The 20,978-nt window shown below is 40.8% G+C and overlaps 1 protein-coding gene across 2 annotated transcripts in view; it reads right to left on the bottom strand.

Moving 5' to 3' along the window:
* LOC120559787 (paired box protein Pax-7-like) overlaps positions 1–15,849 on the bottom strand; it is a 95,643-nt gene extending 79,794 nt beyond the window's left edge. Inside the window, exons 1-4 of one of the 2 annotated variants that reach the window (XM_039801806.1) lie at positions 15,765–15,849; positions 14,571–14,806; positions 14,213–14,357; positions 13,885–14,013 (exon numbers count right to left, since the gene is read on the bottom strand). In XM_039801806.1, the coding sequence (XP_039657740.1) occupies positions 13,885–14,013; positions 14,213–14,357; positions 14,571–14,806; positions 15,765–15,849 (595 nt within the window). The remainder of the gene's footprint in view (positions 1–13,884; positions 14,014–14,212; positions 14,358–14,570; positions 14,807–15,764) is intronic. The other variant, XM_039801807.1, reaches the window with a different exon arrangement.
* Between the last annotated feature and the right edge of the window lie 5,129 nt (positions 15,850–20,978).

Genomic DNA, 20,978 nt, shown 5'->3' with positions numbered 1-20,978 from the left:
GTGCAGACCCAAACGTCTGTCTGTCTTCCCCACTCAGTCTGTCTTTCTCAGCTCCAAGCCCACTGGTTCCTTCTGAAGACTAAAACACCTAAAACAAATATATAGTTTCATTTAAAAGATCATTCAGGTGCACACGCTCGAGTGGATGGCCCTTTTTCCACCCCTGAACTGTTCAAAAAAGTGAGACAAGATGGCTCGCTGGTGCCTTTGCAGATTCAGGATATCTAGCAGGCTAAATATCTGGAGCCTGCGGGAACTCTGCCGGGGGAGCTACAGCCAACAAGAGCGCAGGGCATGGGCATAGGGGAAACCAGGGGGACGGCCTACAGCCAGTCCTACGGCTTGATTTAGTCCTTGTGATAATGTCCTAATCATCCCTGCATCAGCTGTGTTCTGGCCCAAGCCCTGAACCTCACTGACAGAAGGCATCACAACGTCATCATGACGTTATCTGGCTTGCTTGGAAACATTACTCAAACAGTTAGAAATAGGGACTTTGCTGGGGACTATTTTCAGCGGCGGATTAATCCACGTTTGCTTCTCTAGTGAGTGTTTGTGTCAGCCAGTGCAGCAGTGGCTGCTCTATTGCACAGAGGAAGAGGAGATACACACAGTAGATACAGACAGGGTTGGTTTATCTTTTCATGGGATAAGTGGGATAATTATAATCAGGACTTTTAGCATGTATAGAGCCAGCATATCTCCACATGTAAATGGGTGAATTAAGGGTTTATTTCAATATTTATTTATTTTGTTTCTGTCCACTTTGAATGAAGTGTGTTTTTACGATGATAAAAGTCATGATTATTTACATGGAGTCTGGTGGAGTTTGGTGATGGTGATTTCGGGGCTGTTTCACGTTAAACTAAAAGGATCTTACTCTTTAACCAAAAAGGTCTATCTCCGTAGGGATCCTTTCCATAATGTTGTCAGACACTTAGAATAATAATCTGAGCCTGTTAGTGACAAAAACAGATTTTTTAGGAGATTGAAATTCAAAATGGGCCTTTGCCCATTACCATTACATTACAGCTTGTTTCACCACTGCTGACTGCAGCTGTCTTGCTTCATACTGGACCAATGTCAAAAGGTGTTGTTCCCATCAGTCACAAAAACATGGGAAAATAGGGTCCAGGTTGAAAAAAAACAAAGTTAGCCCTTAAAATGTTTTCTTAACTGCACATTTTCAGCTGCAAGAACATGAAAATGTGGCCTGAGTTCATCTGTTTTCTCATTGATTATTTTATCTCTCCTAAACATTTTTTTTTTCATCAAATGAATTGAAATCATTTTAACATGAGCAGCTCAGAAAAGACCAACAACTACAGACGTAACAGTATGTTGTAAGCTTATTTCACTTTATATTTAATAGTATGAAGACCCCTGCTGCTTGGAGTGGCTGTAGGAGGCACACAGTTTTACTTCCACCCAGACTCCAGTAAAATGTGTAGTGAGTGGACCACAGCAAACCCTCCCACTGCTGATGTACATTCATTCAAGGCAGGAGCATTAGAAATCAGCTCGGCAGCGCAGAGGAGAAGCTTTCCTTTCAGCGTTTTGCTGTTGTCGAGCTCAATCGTGTCACTTTGAGGGAGTCTATTCAGAGGTATTCATGCATCTGCCTTCAGGCCACAATGGCCGCCACTTTATAAACTGTCAGCCTGCTTGCCTCAAGCCTTTGGTTCATATTGTTTCCTTTTCTTTAATAAACTTGGAGGAGTTCATCAACTTCTTCAATGGCAAATGGTAGCACAAAATAACCGACAGGCCACCTAGCCGATTTTAGATTTTTTTTTCCTTGTTAGCAGCTGTTAATGTATCAGCAGATCATGCATGGACACAGACATAGGGGCTTCTGTGTCCACATGCTCATCTATGGGCGTCTGAACAGGGCTCAAAATGCTGAACGATGCTGACTTTAAAGCTCTGTCTTCATGCCAAGTGTTATTTCCAGTTTTCCAACGTGAAGCTCTCATTGATTCCTGCTCAGATCCGGCTGTATGATCACATGGTCTGGCCTTTCTTCCAGAGACACATCGTTTGGATACGATGATAACCAAGATACTCTCACCGACAATATACACAAAATGTACTCTCCTGTACATTTTGGAGCTAATCGCATTAATCACTTTTGATAAATTGAATTAATTAGAAGGTGTTTTGATAGTCATGAGGTAAATCCACACGGTCTTTGTTCCCAGATCATGTTGTTTTGAAGCAGGAAAGATGATTTTACATTAAGAATCAGTGAGAGATGTGTCACTGTCTGAGAGTGAAGAACTGAAATCATCTGACTTGTACACTAATGGTGACTTGTTGAGGTGTGGTGTTGATGGACACTGTTGTCCCACAATGCAATGCACAACAGAAATGGAGGCGCTGCTCCCAGCTGGAAATACTGTGGACTGTTGATGTGAAGGCTCTGATTCCATCTCAGAATACATTAGGAGTGTGCATTATTAATAGACTGCATGTCATTTTATTTTGCGATATTGTTATAGAGTTTTCTGGAAAATAAGACATCTATCTGAATTATAAACTGAAATTAATTAAAATCTGATAAAGGTACTTTATCAAATTGATGCAGAAACCCTGAAAATGTGTTATTTCTCACTGATTTGCAACATTGTGGCAATGGCCTGATACATTAAATAAAAATTAATTATTTGAAGACAGCTTTTTTTTAACACTTTATTTGTACATTTCCAGTTATCACATAAAACAATCATATTCTCTATCTTACAAATAATGTTTGAAGACAGCTTTGTTAATTTTTTGTAATGTTTCTAAATTTTAAATTGGCTTCCGTTTGATTTAATAATATAATGCATAATAATAATGTTATAATCGTATTAATTATTAATAATAATATTTCTTTATAAAGCACTTATCAAAACCAGAGATTACAAAATGAACCAAAATGGGGAAAAAGATAAACATACAACAAACACGTTACGAGTTTCACACATATCAACCTGCCGAACGTGATTCTAAGAAAGGCTGGCGAGTTTCTCCGAGTGTGTGAGTGACAGTGTGTGATTAAGTGTGTGAGTGAGTGTATGAGTGAGAGTGTTTGAGTGTGTGAGTGTGTGAGTGAGAGTGTGTGAGTGTGTGAGTGAGAATGTGTGAGTGAGAGAGTGTGTGAGTGAGTTTGTGAGTGAGTGTGTGAGTGTGTGTGTGTGTGAGTGAGAGTGTGTGAGCGAGAGTGTGTGAGCGAGAGCGTGTGAGAGTGTGTGAGTGAGTGTGTGTGAGTGAGTGTGTGTGAGTGTGTGTGAGAGTGTGTGAGTGAGAGTGTGAGAGAGTGTGTGAGTGAGAGTGTGTGAGTGCGTATGTGAGTGTGTGTGTGTGAGTGAGAGTGTGTGTGTGAGAGCGTGTCAGTGTGTGAGTGTGTGTGATTGAGTGTGTGTGTGAGTGTGTGAGAGAATGTGTGAGTGAGAGTGTGAGAGAGTGTGTGAGTGAGAGGGTGTGATTGAGTGTGTGTGTGTGTGTGTGTGTGTGTGTGTGTGTGTGTGTGTGTGTGTGTGTGTGTGTGTGTGTGTGTGTGTGTGTGGTGAAATCTTAAAATCAATTATGTAATAATAAACAGGTAGCCAATGTAAAGACATTAACAAAGGAGTGATATGATCTCCTTTCTTGGCATGTTATCTAACTGATGAAAGTTAGTACAGTACAGTGTTTATGTGCTTTTATATTATTTTATGTCTTTAAATGGACAGAACAGCAATCAACCAATCAAATGCCACATTCATAAAGGGTTGTTTTGGTGTATAAAATGGAGTGTGACTCATTTAGTTTGAAGGACAGAATCACGGTCCAATAAAAAACAATCACTCAATATAACCATCAGGATGTCTGTAGCACGCTCACTACATTATTAAATTATATTGTTCTTTTTTAATATTCAAACCCTCTGTATTTGGGTAAATGCTTCAAACTTTAAAGGAGCACATATAGAGCTGATGCTGTCATATGAGACTAGTTATATATTCTGCTCTGATTGGTTATCACAGTACATGGCTACTGGAGGTTGGGTTTTCCTGCTCTGACACGTCAGTGTGTGCTTATTATTATTATTATTATTATTAATAATGATGTTTCCTGTTTCCTGTACAGAACTCTCACACCGCCTCAAACCATAGCTCAAAACACTCTGATCGCTCTGATCGCGCTGATCACTCTGATCGCAGGTTACACAACTGTAAATGGACTGTTTTTATATAGCGCTTTTCTAGTCTTAACGACTACTCAAAGCGCTTTTACATAGAACAGGAACCATTCACCATTCGTACACTGTGGCCGACACTGTCACACAAGGTGCCACCTGCTCATCAGATAAACAATCACACACATTTACAATGCGATGGCGCAGCATCGGGAGCAATTCGGGTTTCAGTGTTTTGCCCATAGACACTTCGACATGTAGACTGCAGGACCAGGGATAGAACCACTAATTTTCCAATTGGTAGGCGACCGTTCTACCACCTGAGCCACAGCCGCCCCGCAACGTGACGTGGGGGTGTGTTTCTTCAAAAGTTGAGTCGGTCTCAACTTTTTGCCGCAGGCCGAGGCAGGCCGCCTCAGGCCGAGGCAGGCCGCCTCAGGCCGAGGCAGGCCGCCTCAGGCCGAGGCAGGCCGCCGCAGGCCGAGGAAGGCCGCCGCAGGCCGAGGAAGGCCGCCGCAGGCCGAGGAAGGCCGCCGCAGGCCGAGGAAGGCCGCCGCAGGCAGTCTGAACGTAGCCCTTAGTCAGCGCTTTCCACCCCCATACCAGAACACTGGATGATCTGTTATCTTCCACACACTGAAGCAGCAGCACTGAAGCTGGCTCAACACACAGCCTCTCACTTTCATTTTTCACCTAGCTGCATATTGATATAATAATCATAATATGTTTCTGTTCAAAATATTCATTCATATTTAATTCAATACTGCCAAAGCCTAATCAAACATACAAGCTCATATTTCCAAACAATTACATGAAATACAATCCAATAAATAACAAGTGATGAGAGCAAAAAGCCAGAAGATAGTGTGAGATCAGCTCCGTAAGCTGGGTGCAGAGTGTGCTCCCTGCTCTATTGTGAACAATGCTCAGTTCCCATCATCAGTGTGTTAAATATGTGGCTCAGATCATTCTAATGCAGTGACGGAGAGATGGCCATTAATCCACTTTCATACCTTTCAGTAGCGTGAACATTTACTCTACCCCCCCAAAACTGCCGGGCCTTTATGCCACTGTAATCTCGCTATATTTAAGGTCATTTTCTAGCCAATTACACTGGATGGTTGCATTTGGTGAATGTGATTTCCACCGTGAATTGATGGAGAAATCCATGAATAAGCCATCTAATAGATCCAAGCACACGGCCCTCTGTATGGAAATTTCAAACAGGATTTCAGAGATGCATTTAGTCACTCGCTAAAAGAATTCCTTCAACCATTTCCCCCAACATGGGAACTCACTGATAATATGAATACTATATGATATACTCAGTTATACACACGATCTCTACAGTTATATTGGACCAATTCTTTTTTTTTTTTATTAGATTACGAAAAATTTTGAAAAAACAGCTAATGATAGGATTTAAAAAAAATTATAAAACACAATATCCAGCTGTCTTTCAAAAAATATGATCATTTATACCACTGATATAATACTTTGGCTGCTTGTAACTACATTATTTCTTTCCGTACTTAATGTTAAATATATATTTATGAGGTCCAGTATGTAACACTGAGGTTAAATCAACAGCAGATGTTAATAATACGCAGATGATGTTATCCAGTATTTCATTTTGGTTTCATGTGTAAAAATGAAAGTTGGAAGCTAAAGGACCTTGTCTTACAGTATTTCTGGACAGAAGTCCAGAAATACTGTAAGACAATGTAAGACAGCTGGCTTTAAAGACACAAACCCTGACTGAATGATTCTTCATTCAGTCAGGGTTTGTGTCTTTAAAGCCAGCTGTGTTGGACGCAGCAGCCGGCTGTGAGGAAGAAGCCTCTCTGAGTGCTTTGAGTGCTCTCGGGCAGTGTTTGGCAAAGCAGATGTGTCCCTGCCGAATCCTGACACATTGGCAGCTAACAAACCAATCAAGCACAACATATCATGTGAACCTCCTAAAGCCTCCATTTCCTTCCCCTTGTAAACTGTCCTTGCATTGAGTAAAATATCAAAAACCCAGAATATGTTTCATGACGGCTACATTCCATCAAATGGAAATATTCAAAATTATATAAATTAATAAATTGGAAACTTTGGGATGTCCAGTAACTATAAAACGTTCTATGTGTTTGAACAAAGCCTGACCACTAAATGGGTTCGTTAAAAACATATCTGTGTATAATCTATCTGGATGACACAGCTGTGGGGGTTCTCACCGAGGGCTCAGTTAAAGTGTTGACATTTTATTAATTTGCTGTTGCCATATTGTTTGGGCTGTGTTTTGTGATTTTTCTGTTTGCCATTGTCTTGTGTGTATCCTTTTGCAAATGGGCTGTTAATGGGATGCCGAGGCCTCTGACTGCCCTCCTCCCCGTTCGGCCTGTTGGCTCTTTGTGCAGCGCCCCTCTTTTGTTGGCTGATCAGCTTCCCATTGGGTCGCCAGACAAGATTCTTGGCATTTGTCGGCGAAATGAAAGGAGGATTAAGAGATGGCTACTGAACACTCCATGGCAAAGAAGTGGGCTGCTATTCTCCTATTCAAAGCCCCTCTCAGTTCAGCAGCTCCCCTTCATATATCTATTGGTTTTCTCAAAGACATCACTGACAAGTCCAAAGTGCTTCTAGAAATAAAGAAAAATCAACAAGTAGGTCAGCCCCGACAAAAATGCTAATGAGTGTTGAAAAAGAGAATAAACGTACAATTAGCTGCACTATAGGTTCTAATTACAACAGTGATGTAAAGCTTATTTCATTACATGCATTTATCAATCTCTTAACCGACTGGCCTCTAAAATGTGAAAATGCAAAGTAATGTGATGTTGTCAATGAGTTAGTTTGTCTCGTGATCAGCAAAAGTAAAAGCCAATAACTGTTTTTATTTCTTGAATGGTTGTGTTTTAAAGAGTGTTACTGTTGTTGGGTTGAAGCCATTTCCTCTCCATTTGATACCTACACACCTTATTTTTCATATTATTTCATGTGTGACATTCCTAGCAGCCACGTGCTGGTGCAGCTGAGCATCGATTCAGAATCAGCGTTAATCAGCTTTCAGCAGAATGTTGTTAAGATATGATATTAGCATGGGGTTGGGTGGAATGTGTTTCTGTTTATTGATTTAATGAATGATTCAGAGCGAGTAGTTTGGTATCATGTCAGGCATAACATTAGCTGGATTTTAGATATTTGACTTTGCCTTATTCTTTTGCCAAATGATGATACATTTTAATAATGGTTATTATCCTCATTAAAAATTATATGTATATTGAATGTACGTATATTTAACAAATATATTTCACATGCAATGTCTAAAAAACGAAATTCTGAAATGGTGGAATGTGTTCCTCATGTGAAATTTGTGCATTTTTGGGATGAATTATTAGACATGTTAAAGAAGATGAAACCATCCATATACATTGATACATTGACTCACTCATTAATCATTGGCCTTATTAAGTGTGTCACTATTCAACTGTTGATGTTTTTAGCTAATACTAAAACTCTGTTGATTACACATATTACCAAATAGAGCATTTGAGCTCACATGTTAGGCTTGCTACTCTTATTTCCTGTGTGTCTTTGCTTCATCCTGCTCCCTGTACTGCCACAGTGACCCAGTTTCCCAGCATGGGGATGACAGTGGGATCTTCTAAGGCAGCGCTGCCAGCTTCCTGATCCAACAATTAACCCCTTCATCCTACATAAGGAGAGGGAGACCTGAACACAGGGAGTTTGGCCTAAAGTGACAAAATATTCAAAACAATCATCAATTGCAACTGGGAGCATTCAGGCTGAGTTCTCTAAAACATGTTGTTGGCTGAGAGGTCACCATATACGTAGATAGAGCAACACCACCTTGATACCCATTATCGGCATGAAAGAGAGCAAATGAAAGATGAACTCATGTGGTGTCAAAATGACCATTTGTATGTCAATTACTGTACTCACTAGGGCTGCAACTAACGATTCTTTACATTGTTAATTAATCTGTCGATTATTTTCTAGGTTAATGGATTATGGTTTTTAAAATGTCAGAAAATAGTGAAAAATGTGGATCCGTGTTTTAAAAAAATATCCTCAAATGTCTTTTTTTGTCCCCAACTCAAAGATATTCAGTTTCCTGTCCCAGAGGAGAGAAGAAACTAGAAAATATTCACATTTAACAAGCTGACATCACACACGTTTCACTGTGTTTACATAAAAAATTAATCATACTGATCAATCAATTATCAAAATAGTTGGAGATTAATTTAGTAGTTGATAACTAATGGATTAATCAGTCATCACAGCAGCTCTATTACTCACCGAGCGCTGCCTTGAATTTGTCAAGAAAACGTTATTGTGGCATGCCTCCATTGTGAATGTAGAATCAAAACAAATAAAGTATTAATGCATTGAAGTAATAAAGGGCCACACTTAACAGCAAAACTATATGAAAAAATCAGTTTACAAACTCTAACCTGCGATGAACGTTTTTATTTTCACAAATTCAGGGCAACACAGTGAGTAATTGATATGTGAATGGTCATTTTGAGGTATTCCTTCTGAATGTCATCAGAGCAAACAAAATAGAATAGAATCTGTCCCTTTGAACAGACACCCACCATTGGTGTGTGTGTGTGTGTGTGTGTGTGTGTGGGTGGGTGGGTGGGGGTTAGCAAATGGGCTTTAATTAATAGACAGGCGAGCCTGAAAGCAGCGCTGGCACCTGCTAATATGATGAACTGTGATGAAATGATAAGCCCAGCAGCAGAGGATGGGAGCCTCGGAGCGGTTCTCTGTGTGTGTGTGTGTGTGTGTGTGTGTGTGTGTGTGTGTGTGTGTGTGTGTGTGTGTGTGTGTGTGTGTGTGTGTGTGTGTGTGTGTGTGTGTGTGTGTGAAACACAGAGCACCAGTCTGTCTCAGGTCTGCCTCAGGTCAGCATGCTACTACTGCTGCTGCAGGAACATCACAGCCGCATGTTCCGCATGCACACTACTGCTAGCAAATGACTGTTTCAAGGGTGCACCAGTCTGGATTTAGAGCTAATCACACCACGACTTGGCTACAAATGATATAGTATCTGCATTAGATAATAAGAAACACTGTGCTACCCTTTATGTGGATCTGTCAAAAGCTTTGGACACAGCTGATCATCCTGTGCGTTTACAGAAATGATATAATATTGGTTTTGGCTGTCTCAGAATAATGTGTTTGAGAGGCGTCGGTGTGTGGAGGCGGGAGGTGCACAGTCTGAGTCTCTGCCAGTAACAAAGGCTGCAAGCTTTCATTTTAGCTCCAGTCCAATTCACCATTTCTTACGAATGATATTGTCTCTTCTTTGAATGGTTGACAGAAGCCCATCTTTACGCTGATGATACTAATACATATTGTATCAATTGTATTGCTGATTCTGTGCCCCTGGCCATGGCAAACCTGCACTTTTCTTAAATGCTCTTATTAATCTTAAACTGGTATGCAAACAAACAAAAAAATTATGGTTTTCTAGAGATCCAAGAAGATGGACTACTGTAATCTGCACATCTCTACTGTCAACAGATGTAGAGATGCCAGATGGCACGACTAATTTAGCCCACATTTAAATGCCACATCAGGAACCTTGTTTGCAAATTACGACAAAATATTGTCTTTTTATTCAAAAAATTAAAACAGCTTCCCTTTCATCTGTAGGAGAGGATATGGATTACGGGGATGTAATTTAGCACCACGCTGCTGCCTCCACTCAGCCCCGAGCTTTATCACCGGTGACAGCTACACCACTTTACCATGAGCTGGTTGGTCCTCTCTGACTGAAAGAGCCAATGATCACAGCTATCACTATATCTTATATATTAGCATCATATATTACATCTACTCCACCTGTCCCTGGCTCCAGTGAATGGCTGCTTCTGCAGTTACATGGTGCCAGGACTGAAGTTACTTAGTGTTAGTGGTACACGCAGAGCTTTCTCTGCAGCCTACATAAGTGGCCTGAAGTTCATACTTGTGCATTGGTGTGTGCGTTGATCTCTTTAAGATCATTTTCTGCATTCTGGTGAATTTTTCTGCACCAACTTAGTACAAATGTCTATATTTATGTAAAGGACATTATAATAGGTTTGTGGGGGTGGGATGCACTGGCCAGTTTTTTGTAAAATATGCCTATGGTGACAAATGCTATGCAATAAATGCAGGGGTGCTGAGAAGGCTTTGGTTTTGGGTTGCTGTGACATTTGTTTTGATGAAAGAACTGACTGCAAATGATTATTTTGTCCTCCTGAAGAATGATTAGTTGAGAAAACATGACCAATGGTTACTAGATAACTAAATTAATAACTTTCAGTTCATGAACATTTCAGGATGGACTATATGATGATATACATTCCATATGAATTTGTCTGTTGTCACATAATTTCTTTTATACCATTTGTACCAAGGGACCTGCCCCTTTAACATTTCTGGTGTTGCAAATCAACGATCAGGACTGATCAGTGTGAGGAAGTTGTGAACTTGATTCTGGATTAGGCATTTTCATCCAGAAATTTGACTATAGCCTATCACAATACTTATTATTACAATATATATTTAAAAAAAAAACATCATATGTTGATGCTATGGTATGGATAATATGACATGTTCATTTCTTAAATAGATGTTTCTAAAGATTAGGGCTGCAGTTACAAATGTATATTAAATACAGATTCATCATGTGTATTTAAATAATTTCTTTGGTCGTTATAATTTCAAAGACAAGCATCCATCTGCAGTTTAGTGGGTGACTAGTTCAAACTGCCCTAATCTGTCCCACAGGCCAGGAACTAAAGCTGCTCAGTTAAAGAGAGAAAATGGAATCAGAAAACATTTGGGATTTTTCTTTTTAATAAATGACTTCAATGATCAATCGATTATCATCATCCTGACGATGATGGTGATCGTCATCATTATTACGGTTGATACCTTTCCTCTCTATGTTGCACATTGGCTTCCGCTCCCGTTGTCTTCTCTTTTTTTTTTTTCAATGTGTCTCTTAAAAATGTGAGTTTTTGGTGCGAGGCAGCGGGGGAGAAAGGGGAGGTTAATCCCAGTTTAATACACAGATGCACAGCCCAGGACCGAGGCTGTGATGATTGTGTTATCTCCAGCCAACATTTGGGTCTCCATCAATTTCAACCCGGCAAAATAGCTGGGTGAATGTGCAGATGGAGGAAGTGTGGATGCCCGGGGAAAAGTGTTATTAATAGCTGCAATAGAACTTCCCACCGCCTGCGCTCGCTGTAAAGCCGCCTCTCGTCACTGCCACTGGATTTGTTTGAAGTGCTCTCTCCATCCTCACTGTCAACGTTTTTTCTTCTTTTAACCAGGCTTATTCTGGACCCCAAAACTGACACTGTTTTTTTCTTCTTCTTCTTCCTACAGCAGGTTATGTATATCTTTGGGAAACAGCATATTGACTAAATGCTGCAGATGAAAAGAGTGTGCATCAGTCATGCGATGATAGGTGACCTGGCCTGTCCATTACACCTGCTCTATAAACAAACTACTACTTCAACCAACCGTCTGTAACCTGTGTATTCTGGAAACTATCCTACATATTTACAGTGCACTAATATACTGATTATCAGCTTTTCATATCTATAGTTTCCAAACATTAACATCTATCATAACTGAAAATAGAAAAAGCATAAGAGCGACACTCATCATATTTTGTCAACCAGTATCTTGTTGCAGAGATATGATGATATATGTGGAGTAATTACTTATGCAAATGTCAGATCTGTCAAAATATGCAAATTGAAGAGTAGAAAAGCATGCTATTAATTATAAAGTGGTTCATCCTAAAGATTTAATTATAAATCTCATGTAATGCATTTTCTTGTATTGTTTTATGTGTATTTTTTTTTTTTATTTAGTCACTGGTGTTAACGGTTGTACAGAAATAAAGCTGACTTATTTGATGTAGTTTGTTTCCCATTGTATATTAGTGCCAGCATGTCATGTGGAAAAACAGAAGCTTATCTGATGAAAAATGAGAAATGTAAATAGTACTCATCCATGTGTTTGAATCAGTCACAGTAGCCCACAGTCACAACTCTTTCATTCAGCCTAATACTGGTGCAGAAACACACTCGGCTCTCCCTGAGATTCTGCCAACATGCCTCCAAAAACAATCCCATAAAAGCAAATGAAATGAATATTTAAAAATACAATCTAAACAACACGAGAGAAAAACCTTAAAATCTGAAGATTTGCGCCGCGGGCACCACACCACGAAGTGAGCCGCTGAAAGATGAAAGTGAAAAGAAATAAAAGGCTCAATTTAATCTGCTTTAAAGCCCTTCAACAGAATGCATGTGCCTGGAACTGTGAGAGTGAGGGCTGATAGGGGATAAATATATTTCTTACCATGCCTTGGAGCTATTACACCCCTCTCCAACACAGACGCCTATTCAACACACACCGGTTTCATTAGCAGCTGTAATAGGCTAAGTCTTCAAATGATTAAATGCCAGGCCCGGATGACAGAAGTAGACACTAGCTAGGCTGATCTTTTAAAGAACATGAAAAGGCAGACAGTTTGGAACCAGCGGTCAGGAAACACTGGACGGACAGCTGATCCAATCAAACAAGGCCCACAGAGAGACAACCGATCCAGAGCCGCTCCACTCACAGGAACACCACATATCAAATGTTGTATTCACGGTGGGAAACTTCTATGGAAAAAATGTAATTGCCTAACTACCTTATAATATATATAGCCTACACCAAATTCAAAATATGTCTCAATTTTATAGACTAATTCTGACTGATAAACAGAGAAATGTAGCCTACCTTTAATTCTATTAGGGCTGCAACTACCGATTATTTTCATTGTAAATTAAAGTGTGGATGATGTTTGGTCTGTAAAATGTCAGAAAATGGTGAAAAATGTTTTGTCCACAACTCAAAGATATTCAGTTTCCTGTCACAGAGGAGAGAAGAAACTAGAAAATATTCACATTTAACAAGCTGACATCACACAAGTGTCACAGTTTTTTCATTAAAAAAAGAAATTCGATTAATCGGTTATCAAAAAAGTTGGCGATTAATTTAATAATTAATTTGCAGCTCTAAATTCCATCTTAATCATAAGGCCTATTACGGATCAAATTCCTTCCTTCTGTACATTTCATTAAAACTTGCTTTAAAACGTTTAAGAGGGGTGTGTTTTTCTGATGTATGAATTAAATAGGGGCCTACATTTATATAATATGGGGTTGTTGTTGTTGCATTCTTCCTTTATTATTTTTTATTTATAACAAAAAAAAAATTCGATGGCGAATTGGTTTTGTGCACACCTACAATGGCTGCTGTCCCGGCAGACAGGCCGCTGAGAACCGGCCGGCCTCACGCTCCTGTCCCGGCAGACAGGCCGCTGAGAGCCGCCCGGCCTCACGCTCCTTTCCCCGCAGACAGGCCGCTGAGAGCCGGCCGGCCTCCGGTTCCTGTCCCCGGAGACAGGCCGCCTGTAATTGATATTGAGTGGCACATCGGTCAGCTGTCAGCCCTGCTTTAATGGAGCGTTTAGCAGCGCCACGGGAGCTCCCCGTCATAAATAATGGAGCGGCTCTGGGTCTGCTGGGAGAACCGCTTAAAGGAGGAAAAGCCCCAGCGACAAAACGCTCGTTTAGGCCCAATTTGTAGACAAGTCCTCGCTATGACAGCCGGCCTGCCCAGCCTACAGCTGTGTGTCTCCTGTGGCCTACCTTTGTCGCCCAGGATGCCGTCGATGCTGTGTTTGCTTTTCTTTTCTCCGTCTTCATCCTTTTTATCGCACTCGTCCTCATCGTCCTTTTTTCCAAATCGAGCTCGAAGTACACGGCTGATCGAACTCACTGCGAACACAGAGGCAGCTTCACTAGCCGAATAATAGCCCCATAATAATAATAATAATAATAATAATAATAATAATAATAATAATAATAATAATAATAATAATAGAATGACCAACCTTGGCCTCCATTTCAACATTTTGTTTTTCTATTCGAGTCGGAAAACAGCGGAGAATGAGAGATGTAATGAAATGCGGCTTACCAGAGGAAGCCTCACCTGAAGGGACCGTGCTTCTGTCACACACCCCGTCCTTCAGCAGCTTGTCCCGGATCTCCCAGCTGAACATGCCGGGGTTGTCCCGCTTGTACTCCTCTATCCGCTTCTCCACATCCGGCGTGGCGACCTGCTGCAGGTGGCACACACACACACACACACACACAATGTTACACACTGCCGACACGTTTACTGGGAGGAAAAAAAAGACCTACTCAAACAGCATTAAATACAAAATAATTAAATAGCCTACACTAAATGAAAATCTTATTTATTTAGGCCTATATCTAATTTATTATTATTGTTATTGTTATTAGGGTCTAATCCTCCGGTTCTTCGCTCTTACCCTGGGCTTGCTGCCTCCTATCGCCCCGGGCCGGATGGAGCCGGTCTCCTGGTAGCGGCACAGGATCTTGGAGACGCAGCCGTGAGAGACCCGCAGCTGGCGGGAGATGACGCAGGGCCGGATCCCGTGGTGGGCCATCTCCACTATCTTGTGTCGGATGTGGTTGGGCAGCGGCCGGCCGTTAATGAAGACCCCTCCGAGCTGGTTGACCCGCCCCTGGCCCAGAGGAGTGGACACTGCGGGCGACACAGGCTCACTCAGCATGGAGCTTTCACAAGGAGTCATGACACGTGTTTAAATAGGAAAACATTTCTGTAAAAATGTGGGCCTAAACATAATCATAGGCCTGCTGTTATTCTAGGCCTCAGTATTTCACGTAAATCATGTCTGGATTGTAGAAACAAATAACAAATGTTAATGTTAATAATGGAAAATGTCGTTAACAGAGTGGCATTAAGGGATGGCCACTTCACAGTGCCAGCCGACCCTAGAGGAGGTGAAGAACTCCTGTCCGCCTTTATTATTCACCATCACGCCTTCCAAATATTGATGTAGCCTAATCCTCTGCTTCTCCCTGTTGATTTGATTTCCAGGCACAGGGCACTTGAAGAAATCCAGCATTTATGGCTATAAGACTGTCTAGGTTTTCCTTGGGATTTAAGACTAATTTTCAATTCGTTGACAAAATGGTCACTGCATTAATAAATGAAGTGCATCCGAAGTCTTTAATATTTAACCTAGCAGGCTAATTATTTGTAACATCTTATTACAATTTTAGCAGTGTGAAAAAAAAAACTTGTAGGCTACTTAATTTAATGCCAGTCCTTCACTGCAAAAAAAAGTTAAAGCAGCCTTCTGGATGAATAAATTAATACATGAATGCCTTTATTGTCATTGCATGTTTAAATACAATGACATTTTCCTGTCTCTCATTAAAAAAATAAAACTGTTCCCATTTACTCTGCTCAAACACACACGTACTCACACAGATAAAAAAAAATAAACTGTGAAAAGGTAGGACTGTAGTCATATCCTGGCTATTGTAAAGGTAAAGAATTTCATGTCTAAGTCTAGCATATTTTATTTTCAAATTGAGCTCTCCAGTTTTCAGTCTCCTCACAAAATGTCCTCTCCGCCGGTGGAAAAGGCCCCGTCCCGCGGCTCCGCGGCTCCGCGGCTCTGCTTACAGCCTACCTTCCAGAGGGAATCCAGTGCGGGGATAGTTCTGTCCGGGAGTCGGGCGCATCATCCGCGGTACCGTTCCTGGCAAAGACGACATTGTATCATTAAAAAAAAAAAAATACAAATGGAAAACAGAAAAAAAAAAATACGGACACGTTTTAGATGTCCAGTTCAAGTGCAGACTGGACTTGTTGGTCACAAGTGTTTGAAGGTGGAGATGTGTGGCGGAGGAGACAAAGCCGAGTCAGTACCAGAACCACGGGGCTCGGGGACCAGGTGGAGCGCTGTGTGTGGAGCGGCAGGGAATCCTGTCACCGTTAATGTGCTCACAACGTGGAAGTGCTGTCTCTAACATAGAGCTTATTTAACCGGTGTAAAGGCTGGGCTACTTTGACGGTCTCCCGGACAAGTCTGGACCAGGCGGGCTCGCCAGGGGAGGGGAGGGGAGGGGAGGGGTGGGGAGGGGTGGGGAGGGGGTGGGGGCGAGCACCGATAGGTTCTTGGTGCTTTCTCTTTTTCCAGAGAGAAAAGCTCCTACAAGTTTCAGCAGCCAATGGGAACGAAAGGATAAAGATGCACGCACGCACACACACACACACACACACCACACACACACGCTCGCACACACACACAAACACACACACACACACACACAAACACACACTTATATTATGTTAAATCAAGTCTTCAGATTAGCCTTCCACCTACAATAGTCTCACATGCTGGGCTGGTTTTATTGTTTTACTTGCTTTTAATATGCTTGTTTTATGTGTTGGTTTTATTGCTTGATCTGTTTTTAATGTGCTAAATGTGCTGGTTTTACTGTGTCTTTAAGTGTCTTTGAGTACCATGTAAAGCGCTATATAAATAAAATATATTATTATTATTATAGGCTTATATAGAAAAAATACACATATTTTGAAGAACAAATAAAACAAATGAAAGAAAGGCAAAATACAGTATGCAGTAACTGGCAAACTGTAAAAAGTGGAAAAGAAACATGGGATATGAAATATGAAGCTCTATGGAGCATGAAAATGCAGAGCAAAAAATATGTAATGTAATGTAAAGTAGGTCAGAAATCTGTATGTCAAATTATGGCGTTAACACAATATCGCACGAGTGAAATAATAAAACAGTGGGAATGCATTCTACAGATACTGCTGCAGCTCCGCATGCTTTTCGAGAAATAAATCATAGAAAGATTTTGACTCACAGTTGACCAGGTGTGATTATGATATCCATCACAGATGTGACAGTAAAGGACAGTGGGAAGGTATAGTAAAGAGGTCTGTATAGTAAAAAAATCTATAAGGACTCCAAAGTCTGTCTATGCAGCATAGCTTTGTTTTGTCTTTTTAATTTGTATATTGATATACATGTATAGAAATGCAGCATTATATGTGTAGGCTTTACAAAAATATACAAAATTCACCTAGTTTAAGGTGTGATGTAGGATTACAAGACACACTGTAGACTATGGAAACATTTTTTTTTTTTAATTAAAAGTCCAAATAAAAATAAAAAGATAGAAAATTAAAACGATTATGATTTGACTACACCACAAGGAATGATGAGGCCATAATTAAACTCAATAAGAAAAAGGAAATTGAAAAAAGCTAATTTAAAATGTAAAATGATCATTTGAAAATGTGACAACGCAAAAAGTGAAATTTAAAGTGCAAAAGCTTAAATGAAAATGCTCAAAACTGACAGTTTAAATTGTAAAGATGAAATTGAAAAATGGAAATAAGAAAAGGGAAACATCAAATATGGCACTCAAAAAGGGAAACGGAAAAGCTGTATGTAGGCTGTATGTTTGGGTATGTATGGCCCAAAGGATGGAGGTGGGCCATTTTGTAGTGTTTGTATATACCCTATATAGCGGACTCAAACTATCCCACAATGCATTGTGAACAGTAGCGGACAATGATGGTCACTAGACGAGCACCATTGCCATCGTGCGTTGTGCTGAAGGGAAAATGGGAGGAGCAAGACCAGCGCAACTGCAACCTTAGATGTACATTTGAAGAAAAAAAAACAATAATGTAATTTTCTGTTTAACTTGCAGTTATATTTAGTTTTATCAGTTTATGTAATGAATTGTTAATTTAATATCGCTAAGTTCAAACTAGATGGGGAAAAAATTATAATTTATAAGTAGAGAAAATACAGTGGGAGTGTCACATAAGCAGTAGAAAGATATCAACTGTTAATGAATTGTAATCTCTTCAGGGACTACAATATACAATATAGTGGAGGGTGTGAACCAGTAGGGTTCCTGTTGCTGCTGTAGGTCTGCTCACAGCAGGAACTCTGTTCAGTGCACAATACTGAGATGGATGTTCACGCTGGAAATACAAATATAAAGAAGGAAAGAGGGATATTGAAGGGCGTGGTATTTCCACAGAGCTCTGAAAGCTGTTAATAAAGAGTATTATTCAGAAGTATTTTCGTTGGAAGTTTGTTTTTCCTTATGACGGTAGGAAAACAAAGAAAAATAATATAGTAGTCACAACACAACAGCCATTTGGTATTTATTCATTGGGAAAATACTCTCAGTATAATATGTATTTATCATAAAAATGCATGTGGCAGTGTGTTAGGCTGATTTGGGATTGTCCGTACAGTAATATCATCGATGTATTTGCTGATGTGACTAAAGGCGCTGACACACTAACCCGATAATCGGCCGTCGGACAGTCTGGCGAGGTCAGCAACTAAAGTCTGTTCGGTGTGTCCCGTGCCGTCGTCCGTCTGGGGGTCTGTCGGCGTTCATTTTGGCCGACCTGACGTGTTCAGTCGGAGACGGGGCAGTCGGGACTCACCCGGAAATGGCGAGCGGGATGAGTGTGACTAGAGTCTCTCAAAATCTGACGAAAATCTTTTAATCTGACCTTTGTTAATCTGAAATGAAGACAGATTCAGCAACTGCACGGCCTATTTCTCGCTAAAAATGTTTTCAGAAACATGTTACAGTGAACTATTTTAGTACAATATGAGATCGTATTCTGAACGAGCCGCCATGACAGTCTGGCTTTGAATTTCCGGAGAAAACAAACCCACGTGACGCGTTCGTCCAATCAGCTTTTTTGGGCAACAATACAGATTAGCGCAGCCTGCTGTTATGGAGACGTATTTCGTCTGGTCTGGTGTGTTCTGAGGCTCTTTTTGGACCAACTCGGGGAGACTGATCAGTCCGACTGGCTCTACTGCCGACGGTCGGCCATCTGGTTGGTGTGTAAGCGCCTTAATGACGACGTCCGTGTCCGTGTCTATACTGTTGTCCTCAACCACCCACCACGATGTAGTGCTGATTAGTGATATAGGGCAGTGTCTGATGGTCCGTGTCATTGTTATGTCTTGTTTGAGTTTCTCCCTATAGGCGGGGCGAAGCAGAACTGCCTAACATACTTCCTACAGTGCTCACCAAACCTCCCACATTCTGCAGTCTTTTGGACACATTCAATACCAACAAAAGTAGTGCGAGGCAAGCTTGTACGTGAGGGCAAGCAATTGAGAGTTGCATATTTTTATGTGGAACTGCAACCTATGTTGTCCTTTTCCCCATTTTCAACATGCATTTTGTTTGCCCCACATAGGCCATGCCACAGGGACGCGGTATCCCATAAAAAAAGCATTACCAGCCTTTTGAGTTTAAAAGTAAATTTTTATTGTTGGAAATAACAGTTTGACAAAATAAAAAACTCATCACATGGTCCACTTATTTGGTTGGGCTTTGTGGAGCTTCCAGCCACAACTCATCAGCTTCATCAGCAGATGGATTAAAAAAAAAGAAGAAGCATTTTACCAGTTCCATTTTACTGCATTTTCATTATTTTTTTTTTTATTGTTTGACACACACTCGTACAGCAGTCAGTAAAAGAACACAATAGAATCACAGATATATACAAAAAAGCCTCAGTCGTAGACAGAAAGGTTGGGGACAGGAAAAGGCCAATCTGAAGCAGCTCCTTGGCTAGCCTGCTCTTTTAATCAATGTTACAACCTGCCCCCATCCCTGATCTCAAATTGATCAATGCTACTTTCAGGGACCCTGGTAGTTGAGTTTAGCCAGAAAGAGTGAGCATCATGCGGCGATGACAGTTAAGTTTAGGCACCAAAACGCCTCGTTAAGTTTAGAAAAAAGCTTGTGGTTTGAATTAAAACACTCCCCTGTAGCCGGGATAGCTCAGTTGGCAGAGCAGGCGCACATATATAGAGGTTGACTCCTCGACGCAGCAGCCGCGGGTTCGACTCTGACCTGCAGCCCTTTGCTGCATGTCATCCCCTCTCTCTAAAATGTGAGGATTTTTCTGCATTGAGTACTTTTACTACTTAAAGTACATTTTCCTGATACTTACATACTTTTAATTAAGTAACATTTTCAATGCAGAACTTTTACTAACGTAAAATTAAACTTAAGTATTTTTAGTACTTTTACTGAAGACTGAAGTAAAGGACTTGAGCACTTCTTCCACCACTGCTAACAATCACTTTTGAGTTGGCCTCAGGTACTCCAAGAAAGCAGCAGAGCAGAATGGCGGCTGAAACGCTTGGCCCTGATGGGTTCGTGTCCAGCATGTCCTCCGCTGACATGCACTGTGCTGCAGCCTCCATATCATGTGATAGGCTGGTTGCTTGTTTTTGTATTAATCAGTCACATCAAATGCGCCTTCATCAATGCTGAAAAGAAAAGAGTCTGTGTGAGCCATATGAAAGTACCAGCCCTCATTTACCACGCAGTGGGTCAATTGGTTTCACTTAATCGATCTTGGTGACCAAGCCATGAAAAGAGATGCGTCTGATGCCCCACAATGCCCCAGTTCACCAAGGAGCAAAAGTCAGGCCTTCCTGCTCCAGACAACATAGTTTTCACCTCCTTTTGAGAAAAAAAATAAATTCTAAAACAATAACAATAAATGCAATTGAAATATACTAGATTTCTGTTGAACCTTCCTCTAATCAATGCCTCGAGAGTAACAATCCACTTTAGTTTTGGATATTGCCAAATGACATATGTTTGCAGAACTAACACTGTACAAGTGGAGCTACAACCTGATTTCTCTTTTCTTCTTTTTCTTCTCTTCTCTTCCTTGTTTCCATTCATCCAAATGTACTTGACAGGATGTTCCATACTCAGACAGAATTATGCAGCTAAATTGGTGGCTGTGCTTTAGCCTCTGCATCTGAAAGCATGGAGGTCTCACTAAACAAGTGAAACCC

This window comes from Perca fluviatilis, chromosome 5 (assembly GCF_010015445.1).
Source record: "Perca fluviatilis chromosome 5, GENO_Pfluv_1.0, whole genome shotgun sequence".
In the NCBI taxonomy this organism is placed as follows: domain Eukaryota; kingdom Metazoa; phylum Chordata; class Actinopteri; order Perciformes; family Percidae; genus Perca; species Perca fluviatilis.
Note: the sequence above shows the minus strand (reverse complement) of the source record. Positions and strands in the feature narration are given on the sequence as shown.